Below are 23,640 nucleotides of genomic sequence, written 5' to 3'. Positions count from 1 at the left end.
TTAACATTTTCACTTCAATGCAAACACTCCATTAAAAACTTCTGGCTTCTAACTAATAGCAAGTAGCGACTAAAAATTGGTTTGGTTTATATAAAGATTTTTAAAAGAGAAAATTTAGGCGCATAAAAATAAAACAATCCTTTAAATCACTTCAGAAATAATTTTTTCCATGCGTCTTTGGACATTTTCTCGCCGACGCAGGCACTCATGCAGATTAAAAAGTATAATTTTTAACCAAGAGGATATAGCTTTGAACTTTTCACTTGAAATTGTCACAGTCCATAAAAGACACTTGAATCTAACAATCCTCAAAAATGTATGGATGCTGATTTTTGCGCTCTTTGTAAATTTTGATCCAAAAATTAACACTTTCAAGCAACTGCAGTTTCTTCAATAACATCACAAAACTCCTAATGTGAAGTGAGTATTAACTCGACATTTCCACAGTTTATAAAAGAGATTTAGATCTAAAATCCCTCAGAAGTTCATACAAATCGCAGCAAATTGGAGAGAGAAATTTTTTCATTCCAAAAAGCTGAACAATTGGGATAAATAAGAATAAAAAAATATTTGCCTGTGAATTTTTTATTGTCGAGGTTATTTCTGAGGTTAATATTTTTACAAAAATCCAAGTTTTTTACCTCAAAAGGACATTCTGGTTCACATTTCAAGTTTCGACATTATCAGATCTTTTTGGCTTTAATTTTTATTTTTTGGATTCTTATTATGAATGGGATTAGGGATTCGTCCTCGAATCAATAAAAATTGAAACTGATCAGGAAAAACTTGATCAACAGGAAACTAACCAGTTGAAGAAAACAGTGAACATTTGATTCTCGTTAAAGGGGTAAAGAGTAATTTATAAGAACCATACAACAAAAAGAAGAAAAAATATTTATGAAGGCTGAAGAAGAGAAGAAGATATGAGAAGTAAATGCGATTTTGATCAAATTGCTGAACCTTCATTAATTCTATTAAATGATTCCTTCCTTCAAAACCTTCCTTCAAAAGTTGTAAATTAAAAAAATCTGCCCCAAATTAATTTCAATGAACTCTTCGCTTTCTGTGAAACTCAAGTTCCTGCTATCCGCTTCTTCTTCCCTTGATGTAAATTTGGTAAAATCGGTATAAAAAATACTTAGTTGCAGACAGGAAAATTAATAAAACCAAATATTTAGATCAATAACAATTAGTACAAGCAAAATTAGAAGAAACTGTAGAAAAGGAACGAGGCAATAATTTCTTTTAAAATTTCGTTTTAGAATTATTGGCAAAAGTCACTTTAATTTGTAATAAAAATCATGAATGTTCCATAATATCGGTTGGAATCTGCATTTTACATTTGTAAATACTACACATATTAGATCCATTACTTAATACTTTTGTGCAATTTTCGCGATTCCCGTTACATCGAAATCCGCTTACGGCCTTTTTAAGACCCGATTTTCTGTTACCAGTACCCGCTTTTAAACGTGCTAGATTGTTGGCAAAGTCTGCCACATTTCGCTGCCAATCATCAGGTTAGACGTACATAAGTAAGGTGGGTTTAGCAATGTTTAGTACACACAATTTGTTGATTTTTTACGCGATTTTGTTGACCCGTGACAAGGTTTATTGTGCCGAAAATCACGCGTTTTTCGTCGGTGAAGAGCCGGGAAATCGAACTTGTGTAGCCCATCAAAGTGAGGAATTTGATAATGGAGTTTTACAAGGTAAATCGGGGATTTTGCGTGGAAAAGCATTGAAAATCATTAATAAAGGAAAATTAAGAAAAATTAAACTCTTTGTCCCTTTATAAAAAAATTAACCATCGCTCAAAGCTGCATTTTTTATAATTTTTCTAAAATTTCAGAATTTCGAAAAAGCAGCAGCCAAACAAACGACGATATTCTAACGCGCCTCATTCCGATGCTTGCAACACCTTTCCTCATCCAGACAACATTCCTGCCCATGATGCTGTTGGGAATCAAGCTGATGCTGATCCAGAGCATAGTTTTAGGAAAGTTTGCCATCATATTTTGGCTGGTGAATTTGCTCAGATGGAGGCTGAAAGACCAGCACGGGCAATTTTATAGTCACAATGTTCACATCCGGCATGGATCGTAACTAGGAATTCTTCTGAGAAAAAAATTAGTGTAAATACTAATCGTCGAGTCAATATTTGTGTGTGTGTGTGTGTGTGTGTGTGTGTGTGTGTGTGTGTGTGTGTGTGTGTGTGCAGATACATACCTCCGTTTTTCCTTTGGAAACGCAGTTGGCTACATTGGAGGGTTCCAAGTTGAGCGCGTCTCTCTGCAACAAAAACAAAACCATTTAAAACACTGCCAAATTTCAACGATTTCAGCTCGAACAGTCGACGTTTGCGAGCGTCCCATTATCTTCAATCATTAAATTGGTTGCGATTTATCCAGGCTAACAAGTGTAGCTTCGGCTCTTGGCAAGTGCTCCAGAAATCCCGAACCTACTTATTAATTCTGTGCTCGCAGACACGTCAATCCCATATCACATTTGGCCGACAAAACACTTCCCGTCGGGAGTACGTCTTCCTTGACTGGAATAATAGAAAATGTTGCTAAACTTCGTCAAATATTCTCGCCAGTTTTCGGAAGCACGAAGAGATTTTGCGTCAAGCGAACATAATTGAGCTAGAAACGTTATGCGATTGGCACATCATTTGGAATAGTTGAGAAAACTGTCTTGAGATACAGCTTCTTTCTTCTTCACTCTTCAATTTCACAGAACTTGGATTTACAGATATTGTGAATTACGGACAGAAAAATGTCTTCCCCAGTTATGAACAAACAGCTTCGGTTCTAGAACTTCGTTTCTCTATAGAACGCGTCGTTGCAAACTTTACATTTCCCCAGCGTTTAAGCCCCCAGTTATGAATTTTCTTCAGAAAACCGCCAGATTTGAAAAATTCTCTAAAAATTTCTCAAATAGACTCAAACTTGAAATTATTTGAGTATACACCAGCGACTTTCTCTATAGAACTCCATTTGGTTATATTTGGACACATCTTCAAATAGAATCGTGTATAAATGAGCCCAAATGAAAGAGCAAGATTTGAACAATTCTCAGAAAATCTCTCAATTAGACTCAAATTGGAAACATTTTTCACGTAACCAAACGCCTTTTGTTTGTGTTTTATAAAACGCAACACACTTCCACATCGATTCGAACTTATGAATTTTCCAATAGAACCGCATATAAACAAGCCATTGCAACAGCCAACAGCAAGATTTGAAAAATTCTCAGAAAATCTGTCAAATGGACTCAAATTTCATATTTTTCAAATATAAACAAAGGACTGTCCTCTATAAGTCACAACATTGCATACTAAAAATGTCAGGTTCATTTCCGAGTTATAAATTTTCCATTAAACCTGGCCTAAACCAGGCTTTTACGAAAGCAGACGATTTGAAAAATGTTCAGAAAATGCCGAAAATAGACTCAAGTGTGAAACTTTTCGACCATAAATACGCAACCTTCCTCTATAAAACAAAGCGTCGCGCACTCTGCATTTCCGTTTCGTTTCCGAGTTAGGATTTTTTAATAAAACCGCGCCGCCGAAACCAGTCTTTTACTAAAGGACAAGGTTTGAAGAATTCCTAGAAAATGTCTCGAATAGACTCAACTTTCACATTTTTCTAACGTAAATAAAGGACGTTTTTCTATAAAACGCAACATTCATGGTTATATATTTACAAATAGAACCGCGCATAAATCTGGCTTTCAGAAAAAGATAAGATTTGAAAATGTCGACGTAGTGTTTGACGTAAAAAAAGTCGAGAAAAGTGTTTGCTGTGAAGTTGTGTCGAGCTGTTGGGGCACGACACTGACTAGAGCCCTAAAAACACTTGCTTTTCACTTATTTAGCTTTTAAATAATACCAACCAGTGTATTGTCCGAAGACTTCAACATCCAACTATGTCCAGAGTGTCTGACTGCAAAAAAATCGCGACAGACGAGTGTTTGTTGTGAAGCGTTGCTTCGCACGCTAGAAAACAATGTTTTCACTTAATTTGCTTCTGATTATTTCCTACCAGTCGGCACAAATTTACATCAAACTACGTCGATCTGGTTGCAAAGTAAACCGAGAAAAGTGTTTAGTGTCGAAGTTGTGCCCAGTAGGCCTGGGTAATTCAGTTGCGCTTTTGAGTTGTTGCCGCTCTCTGAGTTAATGATTATAACTGATTTACCGATGACCGAGACTGGAATTTTAGGATCAAACAAATCCTCGACTCAACAAAAATTCACTGAGTTACCTTTTCTGTAGAAACGATTGCTTTCAAATATTTGGTCGAAAATGGGAAAAACCGGAAATTCGTTTCGGAAAACCGGAAAAACTTTATTTTATTCGAAAAAAAAAAACAAGATAATTTTGTTTTGATTTTGTCCCAAATTCAAAGGTAAAACGGGTATTCGAAAAAGACGATAAAGAAGACCAAACTAAAAACGACGAGTTTTCTGGTAAAATCGATCTCTTAATTTTTGTGCATAAAAGTCTTAGTTTGCCAGTTCTTAACAGAGAAACGTTAGGAAAAAACGATTTTTTCTGTTTGGGAGAGTGTTTTCCTTAGAAATATTGTCCTAAAAGCGAAGAAACCGGAATTTAAAAAAAGCCAAATTATTCACAGTGACGAAGAAGACGCGATTTCCAAATAATTGATTATGAGCTTTCGCTTGTTCTGTTCGGGAAATATTGTAGGGCAAAAATTATTTAGGTTTTGTCGAAAATTTGAAGCTGCGAAAGTTTTAGAAATATTTTTGTAAAGCTGTTAAGGAGGCGAGTGTTCCAAATAATCTATTTTATAATTTTTCACAGAAAATACCTGAACACTGTCAGTATTTTTAAGTAAAGCTAAAAAACAACGCGTTTTTGAGTAGAAAGAATCGATTGATAAAATCTTTGCTAAAGCTAGAAAGACCTAAAATTTTTAAGAAACTAAGAGCGATGAGGGTAGCGAATTTTCCAAATAATTTCTTATAAACTTTTGCTCGCTGGTCGTTTTTTCAAGATATTTACGTGATTTCAAGATCTTAATTACTTTGACTAAAAAACTAAATCAAATTTTCTGTTTTTTGTGGCAAATTCGAAGCTGAAAAGGATTTTCTGAAATTCCCTACAAAGCGATGAATGAGGAGAATTTTGTAACAGCATTAATTTTGTACCAGCATTAATTTTGTATTTTTTCGCTGAATAGACCCCATGCTTTCAAGGAAAGAAGAAAAGCATCAAAAAAGGTTTGTTTTGCGCTTTTGATTAAAAACATTTAGTTTTGTAATAGGTTTTTGAGAAAACCTTAATGGTTTTCGGGAAAAGACGGAAGAAATTTATTTTCGTTTTCGTCCCGAATTCAACACTGAAAAAAGTTTTTGTAAAATTCCCAGAAAGCTCTAAATTTATAGTGTAATTTTTCGCGTTAAAGACTTCCAGACTTCTTTACGTAGAAAGTAAAGCAACAAAAAAAATCAGTCAAAACTAAGAGACCACAAGTTTTTAACAAACTCTACAGTTTCCAGAGGGATGGGGGTGACGAGTTTTCCAAATCATCTATTATAAACACGCTGATTTTGCTCGTTTTTTGATAAAAAAATATTTGATTTTTGTGCCAAATTCAAAGCTGGAAACGGATTTCGAAAATGCTGAAATGCAAAGCGACGAAGGGGGAAAGCGTTCTAGTAAAATTTATTTGATAATTTTTCGTAGAGTGTGCCTTAGATTGTCAGTATTTTATCACGGACGTTAAAATAAATGTTAAAACAATTAATAAAAAAAGGTCATCAATATTTTCCCAGCAACGGAACCGAGTTACTGCGCTGCACTGCGCCAGCTCCTAAAAATTCAATGAGATACCCAGGCCTAGTGCCCAGCACATTTTTTCCATGTCAGAATTGTACATCTTTCGGAATCAACTCCTCACTTGCATGCCGAACTGTGAACCTGAAATCTCGCAAACCAGACCCACTTACTTACAACTAATAAATCGCGATAAAAACGAAAAAAAATCTGGTAGATAAATGACAGGCAATAAAAGGGCCGTTATAAAAGATAAGCCAATTTTGAGCAGAGGCGTGTCGGCCCCAGAGAGGCAACTAGGCGTTAGATTTAAAAAATTCAAAAGCCATCCTCAACGCGATGTCGCGATAGCCATTTGTCTTCATGATTTGATTTTCTTCGGTGGGGGACCGGAATTGTTTTCATTATCTTTGTCGAAATACATCACAAGGCCGTTAAAGGAGTCGAAAGGTCTGTGAGTCGTTTCGATTCTTGAGCCCCGAGTTCAACAATGAATGGGGAAAACATCGGCTAATTTCTTGGGGAATCGGCCCAATGACAGACAGGCCACGTAAATTCAAGGTGTCTCAAACTAATTAAAGTAGTTAATTTCGCGGGGTGGAACAAATGGCGTCCATTACTCGTTTTCTGCTTGGATGTGGAGTGGCGAAAGTCCCAAGGGTGGGCTTTTATTGCCTCACGTCGTATTTTCCTACTAATCTATCGATTCTGGAGCAGTCTTCAATTTATGACCAGTTTAGCCCAGTGGTAGACGGATAACCGTGTTATTGCCAAAATACCAAGGGAAATAACGCCAACCACACGGCAATGACGCCGAAATGAAAACCTAAACCGCATTAATTCCGATTTGATTACAATGGAAGGAAAAATTGAAAAACAAAATTAAATGCGCCGTTTCATAATATTGCCGGTAACAACAATAACATTTATAAAATTTGTATTGTGCCCGCTTCTAATATTCCCATTCAAGGAAGAGGAATTAGATTAAAAACACATTTTCCGATATTAAAACTGGGTTTATGGTCTATTAGAGCGCCGGGTCGAGGCGAGCCAAACATATTTTTCACTTTATTGAAAATACGACAATGGGGGGAGTGAATTGGGCCGGCATTTTCACATTGGAAAGTTGCACTCAATTAATTGCATTTGACCTGCATTCGACTGGCCAACCAAAAGACCCTGAAGACAATTTGGGACTGATGATACTTTAGCAGTTAAACATAGGCGCCAAAGGAAACTTTCCAAACCAAACCACATCAGCCTGAAGTTTCGCAGCTCATCCAGCACAATCCCACATTGACCTGCAGGTAATCGAAATTATTAATAAAGTTTCCTGCAGGCGATTGGTTCATGAACGGCGACCTGTGAAGAGTTTAATGGTCGAACTTTCCATTTCCTGGCAACGCTTTGCAATTCTAAATCTCTTTGAGTGAAGTTTGAGGCTCATATTCCGAAACATTTGCCGCTGACACGAAGTGATGAACAGTTGAACTGAAATTGTTTCCCCATCCCACGGTGGAAATATTCCCGAAAGGACAGTTGGCGCAACTTTAAATTTCCAGCAGTCAGTTATCAGCTACCGGCAGTCAGCGGCAGGGCTTAGGCGAACTTTCCGACATGTGGGGGGATAAGAATAACACACTAATACGGCCCCGATAACTTACCGAGACTATTTGCGGATGACAGGCTCAAGTATGGAAAATCCTGCTTGATGAGAACGATGAAATGTTGCGCTTTTCCTGCGACGCGAATTCTGTCTGGCCTGCGGGCGCTTGAGGGACCGGACAATAACTTTTATAACTTCGCTGATGGCGCTCAAATGGCTTGTAATGCAGCCATAAAACTATATCCAATCTTCTTTTTCATTTCCTTTATTATGTCGCTTGATAACATAAAGAAAGACGCTAGTTTGAGGACAAATCGAAAAGAGTGGAACTGACTTTATTGCTCTCCATTATCCATTGTGTATTAGTGACTGAGGATTTGGTGTTTTGAACTTTTTAACTAACAGACGACTAGTCCAGATTTTCATTTTCAACAGTCCCGTTTGAGCCAATGAGGGCCCAGGGTAGGCTCAAAAACAACTTTGCTTCTCTGGCTGCGCTCGTGATGTATCCAAGTCAACATCATCTTCCTGCCTTTGATTGTAAAATTTCATAAGAACAAAAGATTTTCCAGACAACCTCTCGTCCCATTGAGAATCATAAAAATTGAGCCCGCTATCATTAAATTGCATTTGGGAAGATACACTTTTAAATGGCCCTTAAAGCCGAATAGTTTCTGGCAGTTAACAGTACTTAAATAGAGTAGAAGCGATTCCGGTAACGACTGGAAGCATTGTCGGAATGACTGGATTTAAATTTCGGCCCTCTATCACAATGGAATTGAAATTTGAGGCTAATTGTGCGGTAGCGAAATTGGCCTTTCTTTGCTAATTGGGCCGATCTCTGAATGCATCAGTTACTTAATCGGAAAAGTGTGTAATAAACTGGGTTTTGTTGATCAATATCTGCGTCCCTTTCGCTCCAAATCGCACAAAAAACGCGACTATCCAGACGAGTTTTAAAAGTAATTTCCGTTTCTTAATTAATTTCCTTTAACACTATTGCCTGGAAAAGTATTTCCGGGCGGGCAATGAGGCGCTCGAAGTCTTGAAGCATAAAAAAACCGGCCCCCAAAACAAATTAAATCCCGGCTTTATAATAACCGACACCGAACTATCAGTTGCTAAAAGCATTTTCTTATTCGTCGTGCCCTTTGGCAAATATTGACGCTTTATCTATTCGATGCTCCTCTCAAGTATTCGCCGTTCGCTCATCAGCATTGGTTTTACCGGGATAAAGTGTTTTCCTTCCCAGTATAAATTACTTTTCCAGTTTTACCGAATTGCGCCGTAAAACTTTCCCTATAGCAGCAAAAGTTATTTGGCAGGAGTTATTTTAAAATAAAGGATCGTAAAAAGAGTATACGATTTTACTTAGAACTTTCGACGAGTTCAGTTAGAGGATTCCGGGCCAAGTGGCGTTTAAAACTGTTACATTTTATTTCCCCGAGCTCTCAACATTCATTTACTTTGGACTGGTTGAGCGGGGGATTCACTCACTACGTCGATTCTGCTGCCACGTTTCCACTGCTCGTTCAGCAAGAATTACTGTTGGCCAAAATCATGTTTTTGCCAGTTCTCGTTGTCGAGGTTAAAGAGGTGTTTTTGCATCGTTTTCATATCTAAAACTCTAGGCCACATCTTTCGAATGATGTTGATGAAGCCAATTTTTCCAAAGCCCTGAAACACACGATATTTTTCAAAATTCCTTGTTGTTCTCATTTGCTCTACAGTTTCATCAGTTTGAATTAATGGGAAAGTTTTTGGCGAACACTTAAAAATTTCTTTCAGTTTTTCAAAATTCATTTGCTCGATTGTACCGGAAAGCTACCGCGACAATTTTTGCGCCTTTTAGCAGGAAAAGCTTTATTTTTCATTCCTTAGAAGCTTACAATTTTCAAAAATGTCTCCTAAGACGTGGAGCCAGCATTTTGTGAAAAATTATTTCCTACAAAGAAAATAAAGTTTTAGCTCTGTGAATAGAAAAAGCTCACTTGTTATCTCTTGGGAGTTCGGCCAGTTTGAATTCAAAACTCAGTTTTAGCAAGTTTTCAACCATTGGTTTAACAGCCTCAATCACTTTTTCAGATTTCAGTTGCTCTGGACCACTAGAAGCTGCTATTTTTGAGCCATTTAACAGAAAAAGTTCCCTAGTTCATCCCATAAAAGCTTCATTGTTCTGAATTGAAGTTAAAGTTTGTTGTAAATTTTCAAAAATCCTCTTAACCACCTTGAACATGAATGAAACAGCCACAATTTCAAATTTCTATTGTTCCGAAGCACGGAAAGCTTCAGCGACAATGTTGCCTCGTTTAACAGAGAAAGCTTCACTTTTCATCTCCTGGAAGCTTGATCAGCCTGAATTGAAAAGAAAGTTTTTGGCGGATTTTCAAAAATTCCTCCCACAATGTCATGTGAGGGGCGCAAGCACTTTTTCAAAAATCATATCCACCGAAGCAAATACACAAACACAGTGGTGCGTTTTAGGTCTTTGGATAGAAAAAGCTTCCATTCTTACCTGTTGGGAGTTCAGTCAGTCTGACTTGAAAAGCCAGTTTTTGCAAATTTACAACACCTCTAACAACCTCATGCATGAAGCAAGCATTTTTTCAAATTTCATTTGCTCCGTATCACTAGAAGCTACTAAGGCGATTTTTGAGCCATTTACCAGAAAAAGTTTCCTAGTTCACCCCTCGGAAGTTTCATTATTCTGAATTCACGTTGAAGTTTTTTTTTAATTTTGAAAAATTCTCTTAACCACATCGAACGTGAATGAAACAGGCACAATTTCAAATTTCTATTGTTCCGAAGCACGGAAATCTTCAGCGACAATTTTTGCCGCTATTAACAGAGAAAGCTTCACTTTTCATCCCCTGGCAGCTTCGTCAGCTTAAATTCAAAAGAAAGTTTTCGGCGAATTTTCAAAAATTCCTTCTACAATGTCATGTTAACATGTCAAGCATGACAAAAAGCTTCAATTATTGCCTCTTGGAAGTTCAGTCAGTCCGAATTGAAAAGCAGTTTTTGCAAAGTTTCAGCAGTTTGTCTAACAACCAGGCGAATGCATTTTTCAAAATTCATTTGCATCGAACCACGAAAAGCTACATCGGCGATTTGTGCGTTCTTTAACGGATAAAGTTTCCCTTTTCATCCCTTAGAAACTTCATTGTCCTGAATTCAAGTTACAGTTTTTTTGAAAATTTTGAAAAATTTTCAAGAACGCTGTACATGCAGAATTACAAATGTCTATTGTTCCGAAGCACGGAAAACTACAGCGACAATTTTTGCGCCTGTTTAACAGTTAAAAACAAACTTTTTGGCAAATTTTCGAAAAAACTTTTTTGAACATGGAAAAGGCATTTTTTTCAAAATTCTATTGCTCCGAAACTTCCAGCAAAGGTATTGGCATTATTTAATTTAAAAAAAATCGACTTATGCCGGGACTCCAAAAACGTTCACTACACTCGAGCAAATCTGTTCTCGATGTAAAGTGAATTGAGCCAATTGAGTTAAATACTTTAAGGACTTGGGGAAACAAACCTACTGCCGTTATTGGTTGTTGTAAATACGGGCAAACCACCACTAAAACTAATATTTCATCGCTCAATAAACTGCAAAGCAATTACTGCATAGTAATCCAGCGGGAGAGTAAACAGGTTCCTCGCAACGGCAATTTCAATCTCGGTTTTGATTATTGTTTACCCAGATACAACCTGGTATTAAATCTTATATTTGTAAATATTATCCCTGAAGAGGATTCACTTGGCCCGGGCTATTTACATTGGTGGAACGATGAGAACCCACCCAACCAAATAAAACTTGTTCTGTTCCATTGCCATCAAGCCTGCGACGGGGACAGGCAATTTTAAACACATAATGAGGAACCATCATTCGCGTAGCTCTAAATTACATCGTTAGGCCCTTTTAAGGATTCGAACTGGAGCCTGGTTCTTCGCTTTGGTTTCTAGCCGGATTAATTGCGAACATGCGCCTTTGCGGCAATTAAACTGGAATCGGGAACGTTTTTTCCCCGGCTTATTCGTTATAGTAATGAAGGAGACTGCATTTCGTGCAGATTTTAGTATTATCAGAAATTGCATTTGTTTCTTCCTCAAGTCCAAAAGGGGCAGATTCCGACAGGTTTTGCTTGATTCTGCTGTCCACCAGCAAATATAACTTAAGAAGCCTTCAAGGTTTCAAGTAGTAGATTTATTACGGTTAAACACTTCGAATTTAGAGCAGGACTTTAATAAATTCCTAACTTTTTCCTGCATTGCGATATCTTCCAGAGAAACACTAAATGTCTTTAATTTTTTTCCTAAAGTGATGAAGGTTTAAAATAGTCAAGTAAACTGAGAAAAGTGTTTGTTGTGAGTTGCTTGGAGTTTGAAAAACCCAATTTTTCATCTAATTTTCTTGTGACTAATCCCAACCAGCCATTTCTTCTAGAAACTTCCATTATGAAAAGTCTGTGAGCAATCGAACCAAATGAAGAACGAGGACATTTCCCAGCCCTTAACTATTCCCAATCACGCTCACTGATTCACGAATTATCGTAAAAGCCGAAGCAGTTGAATCGATAGGAATCGCATCTGAATTTAAAACCGAATTACTGTTTAATAGCGGAAAAGAAACTGAACGTTAGCGTGAAACAATCCGATTTGGCTCAAATGGAAAGGATTCCAACCAGCATACGCTTGTGGGTTTTATTCGTTGGCCACCATAAACCATCCCTGACCTTTAATAAGTGCAGCAATATGGCAAAATTGCTGTTAATAGATTTTTATATCAGCAATTCGAGCATAAATCTCCGGTATAGTGTGAATTACGAGACAAAAGCTGGGTCCCGTATTAGCTACAAATTTACGGCCCTGCATTCGCGCTCAGAATTAAAAAATACGCTGGCATCGGCATTTTTATGAAGCACAAAGCGAAATCTCGGGGATTTTCTACCATATGAATCGATTGCGACCCGGGTTTTATCCGCTAATTAAAAGAAATATCGCAAGTCGAATTTTGAAATTTCTGGTTGTTCATGTTTGGTTTCGAACAATCGTCCGGTCCGATTTAACGATGAATATGCACAAACAAAGGGGAAAACAACTGAGCCCATTGGATTGCGTAGAACAACGCTTTAACATGAACGTTCATTTAAATGCAACAAAGCTTTCTGAAGCATCCTCATCATGCTATTTGAGTTTCTATCATACCGGCCACTCGGCGGGCAAAGTTTAGCCGGAATTCAAATATTTCTAAAGTTAATTCCATTCCGGAGATGGAATGATGCATATTTGTTGTCTCTACACTGCCGCTTTATCGCTGCATCAAACGAAGACAATCGTCGTAATACCGTGTTTCTATATTTATGTTCAGTTTACGCGAAAGTTTTCCCTAAAAAACCATCTGTGGAGATTTTCCCGTGACTGTATAAGAAGCTTCATTAGCGCGCGTCCTTATTGATTGGCAGCGATGGAAATAACGCCCGTATCTCTAACACATACCGTGTTTCATCGAAGTTGAATGTCGAGTCTCTAATTTGCTTTGACATGGTTAGAACAGTGGGAAAACTTCTGATTCTGTACGCCCACCAAAGCCTCGGTTTGATTATTCCTTAATTCGGCATCCGACTAGTTCGCCAGATATCGATATCAATTATAATTGCGGCAAGCATGCAGGAAATCCCTTTATTGCCGCTGGGATGTTGCAGGGCGAACATCGTCATGCAGAGTATTCATTACGAGATGTTGAATCGCTGACTGGAACAATGGTGCTTATCTACCTAATGCTTTGTGCCTGCGGTTTATATTCGAAAAAAAAACTTCAAACTGCTGAACTTTACTGATCAAGAAATAGATCGTTTGAGAACAATTGATCCTTCTGAATCCGCAGGATTTGCATCAAAGTTCAGAAGAACATGTGTTTTTTCAAAGAGAATCAAACAACGCAACTGAGAGAAACATACTAGGAAAACTTCACAAGACACATGGGTTTCTCGGTTTTCTTTGAAATCAGACACTTTTTCGACATGGTTTGCTGGAAAAGTTGTGCCGAGCCCTTCGGGCACGACACTGGTTGAGTTAATCAACCCCATGACATCTCATTGAGGCACATGTATTTAAAGAGTCTTCAGGTTGTTCCTCTCAAATTTCTTCAATTTGAAAAACACTTTCTTTAAAACGTCCCTCACCTTAAAAAATTGTTTAGAAAAATCAAGACGACTAGAGCATTTCGTTTGATACATTTTTATAGAGCTGAGAGAGTAAATGGCTGCTCCATTTACTCTCTCAGCGTCGATTGTCTGAAGTCTGAAGTTTCGTCAATTTTTCATATATTTTTGAATGATTCATAAATTTTGGACGTTTTTAATGTCGTTGATATTTGGCAATTTCTGGGTCGAAAGTTCAAGTTTTCGAACAGATTCAGCAATGCAAATTAAAAAAAAAATCGTCCATAAAAATGGAAACCAGTTTGCAAAACAGAGTGACAGAAATAATGGAAATTTCTAGCAGAAACACTTGAGCAATATTCACAGAAGTAACAGGGCAATGGAGAATAGAATATCGGCGTTTAAAAAAATTCGTGAAAAGATTGTTTCAAATGGAGAATCAAGCGAAACTTGAAGGAAACGTGGGACTTTTTAAGACCGGAAAGCCGAAAATGCAATGTATCCTAATATGAGGACAATTTAAGGCAGGTTGCGCCTACAGGAGAAAAAATCTGCATTTTTCCTCCTACATTTGCATTGAGCTCAACGTTGGATTGCATCTGAAGGATGCATTTTCAACAGAAGAGTCAAGCCCAACTAGCAGGAAAAGTAATATTTTTGCAAAACTTGCAAGAAATTGATCAGTTTTTGGTTAACTAAAATCAGCGTCATTTCCATCTAAGACACCAGGACAGAGCCTCCATGTGGATAATTCCAGTTGTTTTCCACTGAAAGTTCCCATCCAAGCAGCCAATTGAATGATACCGAAACAATGCAGCATTATCAATGCCGTGACTGCATAAATATTATTCCTGGATGGCGTGCCGAAATTGACTGATATCTTCCAGGGGCGATATCCAGACACCGCAATTATGATAATATGGAAAGTTGGCGGCATGGATTTGGGCCCAAACATGCCACAATGCAATTGCTGCAGTTATTGTTCAGCCAATCATGGTAGTAGAGTGGTAGTCTGCATTTTTCCGCCACCAGTTAATAGCAGTCGCGTGGATTTTTCGATTACACTGCCGGATTAGTAGCAGGAAAAACAGTGTCTGATTTTATATGATTCGCCTAAATAACGGGAGTTTTTAAAATGGATTGAGTGCAATTGCCAATTTGATGCCGGCTGCAATAAATGCGCGAAACATCCTGCCGCTGACAAGCCTTTCTAAGGCTTAACTGATTCACACCTGCCGCTGCTGCTGGTTGGGTTTATTCGCACTTTTTCAATTCCCAACAAACACAATTCGATGCAATTAAAAAAATCATAAAAGTTCGCTTTTTTCCTGCTGGCTTTTCAGTAATTGCAAGTAAACGGTGAAAAGCGTACAGTACAATTGAAACTTAAATACATCGTCGTAATATCTTGCAATTTCAGGGAAAATCCGATTATTAGGCGACAATTTGCAGGAATTGCACTTTATTGTTAGCTGAATATATTCGGAGCTTTTGCTCGTTTTAATTGCGCAAATTAGTCCACATTTATTGAACTAATTTCAGTACAAAGTTCCGTGCTGTTAAAATGCCCGTTCCTGCCTGCAGGTTCACGCGCCAACCGGAAAACGCGACTTTTATGGCTGGAAATGCCCAAATAATGGACAAGAAACGCTTGCAAGATTTGTGGTCACATTTGAGTCGTTAGTGGCAGAATTCAAAGTTGGAAACTTACCTCGCAGCTCGATTGATTGATATTGCTGAGGTTCAGTCTGTAGATCCGGTCCCTGGAACAAAAAAAACCAATGTTACTAAACTAAAAATTATTGATACAACATAAAATACATTTAAACGTGGTAAAGTATTGCGGCGTTTAAGTCTGTGACTGGACAAATTGAAATTTCGACCAACAATTTTTAAAAATTGCCAAATATCCACAAATCGCGGCTAATAGACTCATGAAGCGGAAGTATCCTCTATGAAATGATGGTAAAAGCACTTTTCTAGCTTCTCTCAGTTCTGTTCGACGAATTTTTAAAGCTTGCAGTGCAGAAAGTAGGATAGATAGTAGAATGTTGACCTTCAAAGTCAAAAAATTGCCAAAAATAGACGAAATTTTTCCGCAAATTGCTACTCACCAATTGCTACTCACCAAACACCGTAATGGAGCAAAATCTGCCGTTCTAAACAGAGCCAAAACCAGTTCTCTAGTTCCTCTCAATTTTTGTTAGCGAATTTTTACTGTTTATACCATGATTTCACAAATTGAAATTTCGACCAACAAATTCCAAAAATTGCCAAATATCCACAAATTATTTCCGAAAATCGCGACTGATAGTCACAGTCAATGGGAAGTATCCTCTATAAAATTATGGTAAAAGCAGTTTTCTAGTTGCTCTCAGTTTTTCTTGACGAATTTTTAAAACTTGTTTCGCTGAAAGTATTGGATAACGAATTGAAAATTTGCCCTAGGGAAATAAGATGCAGACTACTTGTGCTTGCAAAACGTCAGAAAGGAATTTTTGTCCACCTAGGCATTAAGCAGGGAAAACTCACCAGTTTCAAGCAAATGACTGATTTGATAAAACACAATTGATTAGTGTGCTGATAATGGGGTTTGGATCAAGTCAACTGTCCAGAACACGAGAACTGCGATAAGCGTTCATGTACAAACGTTGGACCGAAGTGAAGCGAATGCACATTTGAAACGCAGCAGCGCCTCCATTTTTGGAAAGTTACTTCCGCACGAATTCGCCTTTGCAGGCCGAGCTTATCGCGTTTACCGTAGAAAGAGATATGCATGTGGGACATTTTGTAGGTATCCAAATGGAAACAGTAATCGGCCGACGATATTTCATCTTCTCATGTCAGTGTTGCTGCAGCCATTGTGGCTGCGGTTCGAGGTTCCATGTTGACACTGAAGCAAAAGTAATCGGAAAATTAATTAGCCCAAATGGAAAGCTTTCAGTGTTCAGTGCAAATGGCCAATTACTTTGCTCGTAGCCGAAAAGTTCGCATCCAATTGGCAACGAAGCAGATTAGCAAAAAGGGCCCATTTTCCGGCGTACTTAGCGGAAGTTAACCATTAGCCAAAAGTCGAAAAACCACATTTCGATTGTTTGCCCGGATTGCTTTCGCATTTTCATTCGCTGTTCTTCTGTCGGCAAAGAAGTGGACACCGGAATCTGTCCCGAAATTAATGAGTCGCCGTCTTTTTAGGTCACGGGACATGTTTCCACTTCCTTCCGTTAATTGGGACAGTCCTGCTTGAAATATCGCCACTTTTTCCAGCAAATATTGAGTTAAGTGTCCACATCGAACACGAGGAGAGATTGCAAAATTCCGAACAGAAAAAGGTTAAATGCTTGTTAAATTTAAAAGTGGCAATGTCGCAAAATTTTGTGGCCACACAGACATTTCCAAGCGTTTTATCATAAGGCAAAGTGCTGAAGAAGTCAGGGAAACTGCTTATCGGCCAGCTATCTCACGTTTATGACCTCTTGGCCAATCTGCAGTCGGATGACTTCAATTGCCCGCTTTTCCGGCAAAATACACATCTCTTTCGCTTCACTATCGAAGCCAGCGCTTTGTTATTGCTGTAAAGGCGTCTCTATTTTCACTTTTACGTTCCATTCATTCGGAATAATCCTGCCTGATAGCGGTCATTTATCAATAGCTTTGGACCATCGAGGAGCACAATGTTTCCTTAATATACCGAGTGAACATTTCCAGGCTGCAAAGTTGCACACTTTGATCAGGCTAGGAATTGATGGGTTATTAGAAGAAGATTCATTTTCGTCATCGCAGACACAATATGATTAGAACGGGACAATTAATTAACTGCTGGAAACTATCGCAGGACTCAGGGTCTCATTAATAATATTACTGCTTAATCGGGCCGATATAATTGCGGCAATTATAGCGCCGGGTATTCGACTATAATAATTAATTTTGCTCTGAGTGACGAGAAGCGAGAGGGCGCCGATTACATGTATTACATTTGTATGTACGTGCAGGATATCGGGATCTGTGCGCTCCCAAAAAAACCCCAACAGATTTTCGCTTGTTGGCCAAGGTTTTTTTCGTCGGGCCATCATCAGTCATCGCTTATCAGCGAACTGGTCCTGAATGTGTATATTGGCAGGTTCGCCTGTCGCAGGAAGAATGAATTATTTTCATTTGCAAGCAAAAAACTGGGCTGGATACGAACACGGATTCAGCAAAGTGGGATTTTTTCGTGAAAGTAAAACCACTGACAGTTCGAAAGTCGAAAGTGGGAATTGGAAGATTATTGATTTTAATGCGGTTGCATTAAGCAAAGGTCTAATAATTCCGTGGATGTCGAGTTCCATTGAGATTTCGTCGATTTTTGAAAATTTTTTGAACCAGCAGGGCAAAGTTTCAATTTGTTTTCTAACACATTCAGCAAGACAGGTTTAAGAAATTCTGTAAAAAAAATGAGTGAAGCTAGAGAACTGCTTTTGGCGCTATTTAGTAGAGCAGATTTCGCTCTATTAATCTAATTAACCATTTTCTGAAAAAAATCGTTGATTTTCGGCAATTTTTTTACTGTTGACGGCATTTTAATCGCTCTTATCTTACTTTCTGCAAGGCAAGTTAAAAAATTCGTTACCAAAAAATGAGAGCAGATGGAAGACTGCTTTTGTGATCATATTATAGAACGATTTTTTGAACGTGTTGGTCGAAATTTCAGTTTGTGTAATCATGGTTTTAGCAGGGCAAGTTTTAAAAATTCGTCGAGCAAAACTGAGAGCAGTTGGAAAACTGCTTTTACCATCATTTTATAGGGAATACTTCCCCTTGATGACTCTATTAGTCGAGATTTGCGGAAAACATTTGTGGATATTTGACAATTTTTTAAATTTGTTGATCGAAATTTCAATTTGTGTAATCATGGATTCAGCAGGGCAAGTTTAAAATTCGCTAACAAAAATTGAGAGTAGCTAGAGAACTGATTTTGGCTCTATTTAGAACGGCATATTTTACTCCATTATATTGGTGAGTAACAATTTTCTGAAAAATTTCGTCGATTTCGTCAATTTTTTAACATTGGAGGTCAACATTTCAATCGCTCGTACCCTACTATCTGCACGCCAAGTTTTAAAAATTTGTCAAGCAAAACTGAGACCAGCTATAAAACTGCTTTTACCATAATCTTATAGAGGATTTTTCCTTTTTATGACTAATAGTCGCGATTTTCGGAAAAATATTATAGATATTTGACAATTTTTTGAATTTGTTGGTCAAAACTTCAATTTGTCTAGTCACTCTATTAACGGGGCAGGTTTAAAAATTCACTAACAAAAACTGAGAGCAGCTAGAAGACGGTTATTCCTATAATTTTATAGGGAAGACTTCGTTCTTTTGACTCCATTAGCAACAACTTGGGGACATTTTGTTCGATATTTGGCAAATTTTTGAATTTGTAGGTCGAAATTCCAATTTACGATTTGCATAAGTAACGATTTACTGAAAAATTTCGTCCACATATACCAATTTTTTTAGAATTTGGACGTCGGAATTTATTGTCATTTTTTTAACAAAGTGGCTTAAAAAACTGAAATTTAAACAAATATACGGGCTATTAGTAAACTTGACCGGTCTCTAAATCGGCCTAAAAAATCGATCGAATGGCGGGGCAATAAACGAGAGAAAAACTACGGTTTTCCGCCAAAACAATCCGCAATCGCAACACAAATAGACATGAAACGCAATAATTGCTCGGGAAGAGTATTGGATTTCCAATAAGCGAATTGTGTTTATTGGATATGCGATATTGTTCATAATTTGTGTCGGGAAAGCAAATTTGGAAAAAACGAAGCAAAATGCAATGTTAATGAACAAACACGGTTTTCAGTTTCCAGTCCAGAAGGTTTTTTGCCGTTTCAATGCGGCCGATTCACTTGTGTGAAATATGCTCAAAACTCGCCCTTGAATCGATATGTAAAGGGAAAACGACTCGCTTTGTCACAGCCGGATCGGGCGCAAAAACCGCTCTGTTTTATAATCAGGCATTACATATTTACGAACCTCTCACTTCGCAATTCCGGGCCATATATAAACGATTTCTTATGTGGGGATGAATACCAGATATTCCATATGCCCCCCTTTTAAAAGGCGATAAGTCAGCGGGCAAAAACTTCATTCCGCCGGCGTCTCTGAATAAATATGATATAAAAACTTTCGAATTGGGGACTGGTAGACAATAAAACACTGCTTAAACGCTTCCGAAGTATTTCCGGGATATCGGAATTGAATTGAAAAGAATGGGGGGATGGTGAAATCGTTGTAAACTTGCAGGGCTACTTTGCTTCATCGGAAGAGATCAAGTGTTTTATTCAGCCAGGAAAATGAACACACCATTATAGCCAAAGAGCTTTAAAAAGAAACCAATTTTCCACCAGCTAGTAATTCGCCTGGCACAAAGCAACGTCCAAAACAATAGCATTTCCTGGAAAACTTTTCACAACCGTGGAAAATGTATTTTTAAGTTGATCCAGAATTTCGCGTTGTTGTATTAGAAGGTTCACGTCGTTCGTGTTTCCGTTCCTGTCGGGAATTCACTTTCTTTTAAGGTCACCGAATCTATTAGCGGCCAATTTATCATTTCTGGATCGTGGCATTAAATAACGCTGTCGCTATTGTACCCGCTCTGGATCGGGACTGATATCGGATGACCGCCCCATAAATAAAATATCTGGATCGGCTGACTTCGATTAGGACGGAATTTTTCGCTTTTCTCCTTGTTGTTGATACGTCTCCGATCACTTTTCCAAACGGAAACGGAACAGGAAAAACGGTTTACTGACTGTTTGTTGAAACGTTTTGAGAGAGAATTCTTTAAATTACAATGAGATTTACACCTCCTAAGTGAAAAGCCTCTTGATGGAAAAAATTAACGCTTTGGAGGCAAGTTTATGCCAAAAGTGAAGATGGTGTTTGGAGAATGAACCCGAATCGAAAGTTTCATTAAACTGTGCTTTGATGAATTTTGCAAATAGTGACAGGAAAGCAAAGCAGAATCTTTGCTTGCAACAGTCTGTAACTGATGAGGAAACATTAGACTCCAACTGTCCCGACTTTTATCCATTGGACTTCTTGTTATCCTTAAGTTTGGATATTGAACTCCTTCTGGAGGAAAATCAGGCCAGGGCATAACTAGGCGAGAAAACCTAGAGAGACAAAATGAAGCAATCAGACAGTCAATAAATCTGGCTGATGCAGCCAGCGTGCAAGTGCCTAATTAAGTAAGTGAGCGCTAATAAAGCTGGCCCAGGTGACACCCAGCACAGGTGTCTTGGAGCATCATCAATCAATCAATGGCCCAATTTGGTAATTTTCGAGCACCAACAGCCTCGTAACCGCCATTTAATATAATAATCCCGATCGCACTTTGCGAACTTTGATGCCATAACAAGCCCTTTATATTAAAAGCTATCTGTCATCGAGCTGGGAGCACCCAGAACTGAGAACCGTCAATTAAGCAACTAATTGAGACAAACGCGTCTTTAATTATTCAGTCGAAAAACCGCAGCCAGTCGAGATTATGGATCGAGGAGTCTGGAAATATTGGGACCGGCTGCCTAATGAGTTGGGCGTCGATACGAATAGCTGATTATTGTTATCGAATTAATCGGGCCCAGCGCTCAGTCGGGCCGCGAAAATGCTGAGGCTTCGTCAGCGACACCCTTTAAATATTCAACGATCAATTTATGCTTTTTAATTGCGCCAGGGTGGCCGGATGTAATATAAAAGTCCGAAAACGTGCGTCCTCTTTTAATTAATAGCTCCACTACAAAAGGACCTGCTCAGATCTGCTTTTTGACGCCGGATAGGGTTTTACATCAGTGGCGTAGCCCAACATTTGCCACCGTTTTTGACCATCACATCAGAATTGTTTTGAGCATCTCAAAGTTGAGGAAACTCACACCATCAGCTGCAAACAACGGAACCATCAACCTAGTAAATGCAAATCGTATGTAGAAGATTGTTGAGCCGAGATAGGCGGACATGACATCCCGATACCTGGCTCGATCAGGGGAACTGTACTCTGGTCGATCTTGCATCGTAAAACGAAGAATGAAAAGGTGTGATTGTCTTCGACAAACACATGCGGTGTGGCCTCATCCCGGATGCTTATTGCATTTCGTCCCGGCGGATCTTTGCGGGCCCAAAAAGGGGGCACAATACCGTATAGGGTTACCAATTACACTCTGCGAGACTAACGGAATTAGCGTCGTTACGTTCTGTACCCGCTCCTTCCGTACATCAAATAGAAAACTTTATCCGGCAGCGCTCACGTAACTTCGCTTTTTCATTGAAGACGGTCTTATTGAATTTTTCCTGGATACGTTACGGGCCAAGGCAAGAGAAACATGCCATAAATGACGCTAATCGAATTATCAAACCGTTGGACAATTACGGAAGAGTTTAAGCTGCTGGAGAAACAATCCAATGAGCGCAAAAAACACGGTTGTCAAATTTTGATTTATGTCGAAAATTTCATAAGGGGGACCAAGGGGTCGCTTTTTTCAAAAAATTCAAGTCGCTCAAAATACCTCAAATTCCACATTATTTTCACCGGAAAAAGGCGAGGAATGCTACAGGCTGATCAAAAAACACTGCGGACTTTCCAGTTCTCAAATAATCAACATTTTCTGTCTATTTTGAGCGTTTTTAAGCGGTCGCAAGCTTCAATTAACGATATATTTCTTATTGTGAACTCAAAACCTTCAAATTCGTTATTCGGCAGCTTCTTAGATCGGAAACAATTCAATGAGCGCAAAAGACACGGTTGCCAAATTTTGATTTTAGGTCGAAAATTTCATAAGGGGAGACCAAGAGGTCGATTTTTTCAAAAAATTCAAATTACTCAAAATACCTCGAATTTTACATTATTAGGAATGCAACAAGAGCGCCGACGATGTGGCTCTTTGGATTATCGTTGGGGAAAACTCCATCAAATCAAACATCAGCAGGCAAAGTTGCCACTTCCTTCTCCATGTCACGCTCCTATAATGGGGATCGCACTGAACGCCGCCCTTTCACTTTCACTCGACCGAATTGCCCCTCTGTCAACACAAAACCTATCAGAAGTAATTTTATGGATCATGCGGCTAATTTCCCTTCTAGCAGGTGATTCGGCGTTGTTTTTCTTCGACATTTATGTGAATTGCGTGACTGGGGGGACCCCAACCGGGCGCCACCACGCGATTGTTACCTGCCTTGTTTGGTTGAGGGGGCGCTCAGTGATTGTTAGCAGCTCAAAAAAAACCCACATGGATTCACCCAATAAACGTGTGCTAAGTGGTTCTTCAACGTGGACTAAACTTCTCATGGCTAAAACGAGATTGTTTCTTCACTTATCCATCTTCCGCCTGCAGAACAGCCAAACCGGTTTTTATTGGCCGCCCTTCTGTTGCCGCATCATTTAACCCTAATATCCAGCCGTTGCATAAAGAGCGACTTTCTGGGCCTTTCTCCTAATTACAAGCCGACCCAGATGCTTGCCGAATGAAAAATCTCTCTCGTTTCCAGTCTGCGTGCGTGTATGTGCACGCTAAATATAATTTCCCTGTTTGGGTGTTTTGCCTCAAATTTTGGGTCTGTCAACAGGCGGAGTTTAGGCAGAAAATTAGGAGAAAAAACGATTTTTTCGAAATTAGTAAAACGTACTACAGGATGTTCCGTAAGCACTTAATCAAAAGAGCACTCAGGCGTTCTTCGGCTCAAAAGAAGATCTGACTCAAGGTTTATTCAGAAAAAATATGTGGCTCCACTGCTGTTGATGGTCAAAGTTCTGAAAAAATTTGGAAACCTCAAATTTGTTTAATTGAAACAAATTTGAGGTTTCAAGACAGTCAAGACCTAAAAGATTCTAATGTTTCGCAATTATGAGTTTGTATGAATTTTAAATATGAGATGGCGTGGTTGTCTCGCCGAAACGTTATGAAATAAACGATATAAAAATTACATTTATAAATGTTTTCCGGGCTTTGAAGCCGTGGTCTATCGGAATTTCTTCCTGACGTTTCGTCCACAACTGCGGTGGACATTTTCAAAGGCGATGAG

The 23,640-nt window shown here is 38.6% G+C and overlaps 1 protein-coding gene across 1 annotated transcript; it reads left to right on the top strand.

Moving 5' to 3' along the window:
• Positions 1-1,453: 1,453 nt before the first annotated feature.
• On the top strand, positions 1,454-2,193 carry LOC109545992. The gene is made up of 2 exons (XM_019916831.2): positions 1,454-1,712; positions 1,853-2,193. The coding sequence occupies exons 1-2, from the start codon at positions 1,553-1,555 to the stop codon at positions 2,104-2,106; spliced, it is 414 nt and encodes a 137-aa protein (XP_019772390.2). The 5' UTR covers positions 1,454-1,552; the 3' UTR covers positions 2,107-2,193.
• Positions 2,194-23,640: the final 21,447 nt, after the last annotated feature.

Source organism: Dendroctonus ponderosae, unplaced genomic scaffold (assembly GCF_020466585.1).
Source record: "Dendroctonus ponderosae isolate FM_Combo_2020 unplaced genomic scaffold, Dpon_F_20191213v2 Dpon_F_20191213_1, whole genome shotgun sequence".
NCBI classification, from domain to species: domain Eukaryota; kingdom Metazoa; phylum Arthropoda; class Insecta; order Coleoptera; family Curculionidae; genus Dendroctonus; species Dendroctonus ponderosae.
The sequence above is the reverse complement of the archived record's forward strand: the minus strand, read 5'-3'. Positions and strand labels throughout refer to the sequence as shown.